The sequence below is a fragment of the Pimephales promelas genome, chromosome 13, assembly GCF_988280905.1.
Source record: "Pimephales promelas chromosome 13, fPimPro1.hap1.1, whole genome shotgun sequence".
Taxonomy (NCBI): Eukaryota; Metazoa; Chordata; class Actinopteri; order Cypriniformes; family Leuciscidae; genus Pimephales; species Pimephales promelas.
Window position 1 is genome coordinate 6551489 of NC_142781.1, and position 7500 is coordinate 6558988.

General features: G+C 45.4%; 1 protein-coding gene across 1 annotated transcript; it reads left to right on the plus strand.

Annotated features, from left to right (window-relative positions):
* The first annotated feature begins 5145 nt into the window (after positions 1–5145).
* On the plus strand, positions 5146–6558 carry LOC148975656 (uncharacterized). The gene is made up of 4 exons (XM_089118243.1): positions 5146–5276; positions 5354–5611; positions 5787–6198; positions 6295–6558. The coding sequence occupies exons 1-4, from the start codon at positions 5146–5148 to the stop codon at positions 6556–6558; spliced, it is 1065 nt and encodes a 354-aa protein (XP_088974369.1).
* The last annotated feature ends 942 nt before the right edge of the window (positions 6559–7500 follow it).

The window sequence follows — 7500 nt, forward strand, 5'->3', positions numbered from 1 at the left end:
TATTTACATAAAACATTTGTTGTCTACACAAACCCCATGTCTTTACAATGATTGATGTCCATATAGTTAAATCCCTTTTGGATTCAGTAAAAGAGATAAAGTATTACTACTACCTTACATACTTTGAATGTCATACATTTGTTTATTATTATTATTATTATTATTATTAAGGCCTTTGGACAAAAAAATACCACTCACATTATTGATCCATTAACACAGCTATAACTACTAATGCACAACTACATTGATTTGTTCCACAATATTTTTCAGATATGACAAAAACAGGAAAATCCTCTGCCTACTGGACAGACATCTGCCATAGGTATGCCCAGGGCACCTTCCAGTTCACTACAGGCAAAAGGCCTGGAAGCAAAAAATGGAAGGAGGCCCTGGAGCGAATCGATGCCTGTCCCCTGCAAAAGGGGAATAAGGTGGATCTGTTTGGAAGGCACATAGTGTGCACTTGTGGGTTCCATAAGGTAGGTATATGATATAATATATCAAAGGCATGATAAGTCCCTGTTCTATTTTATGGAGAGTACCCTGATCTATTCTTAAGTGCACAGTACTGCAGAATAATTGGTATTTAATGAATAGTATTTAATGAATGGTATTTAATGAATGGTATTTAATTTAAATGAAAAGTATTTAACATGAATAGTATGACCTTCTTTTGTTCCTAATCTTCTTTTTCTCTCAGTCAACAGATAAGGCCTTGACTGAGGCGGGGCCTATGGCAGAGGAAAGCAGCAGCTCAGAGAAGGCAGGGACATCACATGGAGAACAGGGGGTGAAGTGTTCACTGTGTGGTGTGTTTGTGGAGGCAGAGAAGTTCACAGAGCACCTCTCTGACCACCATGTCGAAGAGAGGTGTGACAGCTGTGGGGCCAGGGTCAAGGGGGCACTTGGACTGCTCAAACACATTGAGTCCAGTCATTATGGGGCCCTATTGGCTCCAAAAAAAAAAAGCCCTTCAAAAAATCCCACACCATCTCCATCTCCGTGCCCCTCACCATCTCCACGGCTGGCGCAACCTCCACAGCACTTGCCATCTTCACTGCCAGCACCAGTGTTTCCAGCCCAGCAGCCCATTCCATCTCCGCTGCCCACTCCACCACCATGGCGCTCTCCACCAGCGCGCTCTCCACCACAACAGCCCACTCCACCACCTCAACGCTCTCCTTCTCTGTGGCCAACTCCATCTCCGCAGCCCACTCAATGTCTGCTGCCCACTCCACCACCACGGCGCTCTCCACCACAACAGCCCACTCCACCACCACAACGCTCTCCATCCCCGCGGCCCACTCCATCCCCGCGGCCCACTCCATCTCCGCGGCCCACTCCATCTATGCGGCCCACTCCATCTCCGCGGCCCACTCCATCTATGCGGCCCACTCCATCTCCGCGGCCCACTCCATCTCCGCGGCCCACTCCATCTCCGCGGCCCACTCCATTTATGCGGCCCACTCCATGTCCGCTGCCCAGACCACCACGATGCTCTCCACCACGGTGCTCTCCACCATGGCGCTCTCCACCACATCAGCCCACTCCACCACCACAACGCTCTCCATCTTCACGGCCCACTCCATCTCCGCGGCCCACTCCATGTCCGCTGCCCACACCACCACGGTGCTCTCCACCACATCAGTCCACTCCACCACCACAACGCTCTCCATCTCCGCGGCCCACTCCATCCTCATCTCCAGCACCCTCACTGCAACCCACACCATCTCTGCCTCAGGCTGTTACTGATTGAGAGAGCTTTCTTCCCAGTCAGTTCAAGAGAGTCCTTCAGCCAGCAGATTGGCTGTGGATTGCCAAGTGCCTCTATGAGCCCACAGGGCAGCTGAGGCAGAAGATCCAAGGGAACTGGTTTTATCCGCCAATGCTGCCCAAGCCGTCTCCTCCTGAACCCGGGTGGTATTTCCGGCAGAGGATGTTTTTGTGGGCACCTATGAGGATGTGGGGCATTCCTCTTAAATGCCCACAGTGTGGACGGAAGATGCACCATTCAGGGATCTACCCGAAGGTCAGGGAAGTGATTGACATGGACAGCTGCTACTACCTTCTGGGTGGGGACTATCCACGCTGTAGTGCTTGCAAGTTGCCAGTATGCCCATGGAGCAAGGACATACTTTCACAACTGGATGTGGCACACAGGACCATGTTTCCAGCGGTGCTGACCACTAAACTTGCCCTGGACATGAAATGTGTGACCTTCCTCAGGCCAAGAACCAGCGGCAACAGTTCTTCCTACCTCCAGTCAGCAGTAGAGGAAGTCCACAGTGAGGAGTGGGCACGACGGACCATCCAGTACCTCTCTGACTGTGAGCATTATTTGAAGAAGGTTGCCCTAGTCCAATCTGCTACGGCACCTGCCTTTCCCGCACCTAAACCCTTCAGGCCGCTTCCACTCGCCCAGTGGTTTGAGACTGTCCACTCCAACGACATCCTCAGCCATCTGGACGAGATGAAGGGGGTGATTACTTCCACCTATGGCCGAATCCTGAAGATGGATTCTACAAAGAAGGTACAATACATAAATGTTTGAGCATGAGGTTTATTTTTAGCCATCCATGTTAAGTAAGTGGAATAAAAATAATTTATATTTTTTCTGTTTTTTGGAGGTGGATAAATTTAAAATAATTAAAAAGTGTGCATTTGTGTTACACACACACACACACACACACACACACATATATATATATATATATATATATATATATGAAGAGTTCAGATGCAAAAGCCTCAAAGTGCCATTTGAAATTTTCTTCTACAATGATAATTTTGATCAAGCTTGTATATTTAAGTTCAGTAATTTCACTTTAATTGCAATGAAGATTACCTATTAATTGTCATTTAAGTGAAATTACTGAACTTAAATATACAAGCTTGATCAAAATTATCATTCTAGAAGAAAATTTCAAATGGCACTTAGAGGCTTTTGCATCTGAACTCTTCATATATAGTGAAATGCTTCATAACAAAAAGAAAAAAATGTATAAGTAAGCCTGTCAGAATGTTTTTATGTTTCCTTATGTTGTTTTTTCAGATCACCAAAAAGCTGGCTGGTGGAATTGGGGATACAGCTGCATGGATGACCAACATTGGCAATGAGCTTGGCCAGGTTCTCAACAGTGTTCTGACAACAGCTGAAGGCGCAGGACTGGAGGAGCTGTGCCAGGGCGTCGTCAGGCGCTACCAGAATGCTGGCGAGCCAGAGCCTGAGGTCATCTATGTTGACCGGGACTGCTGCAGTCAGTCAGGTGAGATTTTCAAATTACTACTATATCGAATGTGCATTACAATACATTTTACAAAATTTAATAGTGGTGTAAAAAACATCCTCTTTCCCTATTGGTAATGTTAATTATTATTATTAGTACCAGCAATGCAATGTAATTGTAATAAATTTTAATGACTGAAAAGTATGTTGAAGTAATGCTTCTTGATTTTCTTCCCCCTGCACAGGTACACCTGCGGTGCTAAATCTTTTTCGGCCATGGAAGTCTATTGTAAGGCTAGATATCTTCCATTTTATGAGAAGATTCAACTGTGGCCTTACTACAGAGCACCACCCTCTCTAGGGTACCTTTTGTTCAAAACTTTCCTCCTGTATCTTTGAGTGGGATCAGGAGGACGTGAAAGAACTTAAAGTGGCCAAGAGAGGGGAGTGGAAGAGCAGCCATGGTGGACAGGCTCCCACTGAGGCACAGCTCATGGCCAGCATTAGCCCAGGTGAACTGGCGAAGCACTGTAGGCGACGGACGCGCAGGGCTGAGGAGATCCAGGCCATGATTTCAGAGCTGCTGGAATCAGTGTGGGAGCTAACTGACACTACAGGGCTTCGCCTTGTTAACCCTGACAGTATGTCTCATGTGTGGGAGATGCAACAAAAACATCTTGAGTGCATCCAGGACCCTCCACATGTGGAGTTGTACACAAAGACGGGGACACTCCAGAAGGGTGGCAAAGTCCTAAACATTCTTAGGTGTGGCAGGGGGTCATCCTCACTGGAGAGTTTTCACCGCCACCAGTGTGCCTTCATTCCCGGTAAATTCTGAATGTTAAATTGCAGTAGGTTTTGTAGATTTTTAAGTTGAAAAGATACTTGTCTCACTATTTTATGTTACTGTTCTATAACTATGTCATTAAATGTATATGTCCTCAGTTTAAAATAATATGCTGTCTAAATCTGTGCATTTTCATTCTTAGGATGGAGATGCAATGCCATGCACACACAAATGTACATGTTAGAGGGGGCCTCGAGATGGAACATGAGCCGGGCAAAAGAAGCTGTATCTGTGGTGGGGGCCTCAAACCTCAGGACATTTGATGTCTGCTTAATGTCTCATTTAAACAACATGAGCCAACGGGTCCTTGGCTGTGCTTTGGTGCCAGAATTCACCCCTCCAGGAAAACCCACTGGTAAGATAACTTGCTGAGCACTGGAGTATTTATCTCTTTTTCTCCTGTGTGTGTGTGTGTGTGTGTTTTGAGTGTGTGTGGGTGTCCTCTCCCCATTAACAATGTGTTAAAAATGATTGCAGGGGAGCGTATTGCAGTGGAGTACTTGTTGGCCCAATCCAATAGAGGCGACCAGTTGATTGCACACCAAAATGACATGCCTGAAGTCCCCCCAGAGGAGCCCGAAGATGAAACTGAAATTGACACAACTGTATGTCATGCAGCTGACCTTAGGGCTGATGACTCTGACCTTCCAATAGATGACGTGGATGCCCAGGTGACCAGTCAGGTGGGTGACACTGGACCCAAATCCCCTGATGAGGAGGAATGTGAGGAACAGGATGATGACACTACAAGTCCTAGCACATCAGGCCAGGTAATGTTACTAGCCTGTACTATCTTTTACTTTACTAAAAATGAATCTGATGAAGTGCAAAACACCTATTGTCAGCTGTTTGTAAAGATAAATATATGCATGAAAAATACAAAATAATTACTACAACATTGTATATATTTATTCGACTGGCTTTTTTTCTCAATTTTCAGAGTATACAGTGTGATTCCAGAGGTGTCTTGGGCTGGGAGGCAGTTGATTCCCTGGCAGCCTACCTGGTTGGCCTAAACCGAACAATCACTGCCTTATCATCACAAGAGGAGGACAACATAGTCAAGCTGTACATGGCTCTGCATGCCATGGACAAGGTACCATCAAAATATGGCCAGAGGGTTAAGAAGAAGACTTTGCCAGGACCTTGGAGAGCATCCAGGAAGCGGAGTGGGTCTGCTCCAGGACAGCAGGCAGCAGAGAGGTAATATGACTATTTCAATCTTCACTAGTTTATTACCCAGAATACAGTCCAGATTATTTTATCCTTCTTTTCCATAGACTGTTCATGATTCATGGGCAGGCGGCTCAGGACCCTGAAGTTCACAGGGTCTGTGAATGTGTTTGCCTACGGCTTTTCAAAGAGTTTCAGCAAGCACGGAACAGGCCCAAGGACACACAAGGAAAAACTCTGCCAATTCCACAATCTATTGTGGTGGTATACAGCCACTTAAAACAGCTACTGGAGGACAGCAGAGCAGTTCTAGGAAAGACTAACCTGGTTCTGGTCCCGATAAACACCACTACTGTCTCCTCGTGGTGAGTCTTCTTTTGTGAAATACTTTTATACAAATCACAGTAGTATATCAAGATTGTACTTATAATTCCTTCCTGGACACATTTCTTTTAAAAATTATACTAAGTCAAAACATTGTTTTTTTTTTTTTATCCATTAAAATGGCGAACCTCAAGATGAAGAATGTTTCTCTTGCAGGCTACAAAGAAGACAGAAACGTATGGACAGAGACATGCTGCTGCAGGGTACTGTACTGCCCAAACAATTATATTTGGCAAATGAGTCACTTCCTGAGGTGCGCACACTTCCAGCTGCTCCTGCACAGCATGGGCATGAGGCCATGGTATTTGAGGAGCCAGTAAATCAGGAGGGAGAGGCCTTCATTCGTAAGCGTATCTCCAACAGGTGCCCACACATGCCCAACCCTCCTCCTGCCGCATACTCACCAGCACCACACTTTGCATTCTCCACTCTTGGGTCCTATCCACCCTTTCCCAGCTACCCACCAGGTCTACCAGTGCCTCAGTCTTCCCAGTTTATGTACCCTCCCCAATTCCAGCCCCCTCCCCAATTCCAGCCACCTCCCCAATTCCACCCACCTCCCCAATTCCAGCCACATTCCCAGTTCCAACCCCCTTCCCAGTTCCAGCCACCTACCCAGTTCCAGTCACCTCCCCAATTCCAGCCACCTTCCCAGTTCCAGTCGCCTGATAACCTGACACCACAAACTCAGCCCAGGCAGCGCACCTGGAGAAGGCAGAAAGCTGCCCAAGAGGATGAGGAGCGAGTGGCTAGGGGTGAACCACCACGAAAACGATTAGCCAAGGACATATATCACTATATCTGCAAGCAGTGTGGGCTGGCAAAAAATAAGACAACTGGCCACACTCAGCTGAAGGGCCGGTGGTATTGTCCTGCCTCAGGCCTCTCTATTGCACAGTGGAGGGAGAATGTACAGGGAGGTCTTTGAATTGTTTTAATTGGTGTATATAGTAGTAATGTATATAGTTTTTATAGGTTTTTATAAATCGTTGTTTGTTAATTGTTTGCTGTGCTATGTTTGCATTTTGTTTTTAATTGCTGTGTTTGCAGTGCTTGTGGTGTAATAATAACACAACTCTTGTGGTGTAATAATAACACAACTCTTGTGGTGTAATAATAACACAACTCTTGTGGTGTAATAGTAACACATCCATCCTTTGGGTGGAAGATTCCAGGTGCAAGTCCTGGCAAGAGTGTGTGGTGTATTTGTCAGTCAGATCAGAATTTTTATTATATATATTTTATATATAATAAAATAGGAGCTATAAGTGCCTCAGAATTTTTATTATATATATTTTATTATATATTTTTAAATATTATTAAAATATTATTCAAAATCTTTATTTTATAAAGTTTTTTTTTATAAAAACCTTTGTAAGTGTGCATGAAGTATGACAGATATTTTTTTTCTTCTTTCCTTTTCTTCCTTTTCCCCTCCTCCTTTCCCCTCTCTTTTCCCTTTCTTTCCCCCTCGAAGCAGTCCCTTTTGCCCTGTCTTTGGCCGAGTGGTTAAGGCGATGGACTAGAAATCCATTGGGGTGTCCCCGCGCAGGTTCGAATCCTGCCGAAAACGTTTGATGGCATGCGCCTGCTTTAAGCCTTGTTAAAACTTTAGAAAAAAAAGTAAATGTGACAATGGGCAGCGACGCTGCAAGTCACCAAGTAAAAAGACTGCCGACTACGTTTGACGGTATGCGCCTGCTTTAGGCTGGAGGCCTTGTTACAACTTTAGAAAAAAAAGTAAATGTGACAATGGGCAGCGACGCTGCAAGACACCAAGTAAAAAGACTGCCTACTACGTTTGACGGCATGCGCCTGCTGTAGGCTGTAACCTTCTGGAGGCCTTGTTAAAACTTTAGAAAAAAAAGTA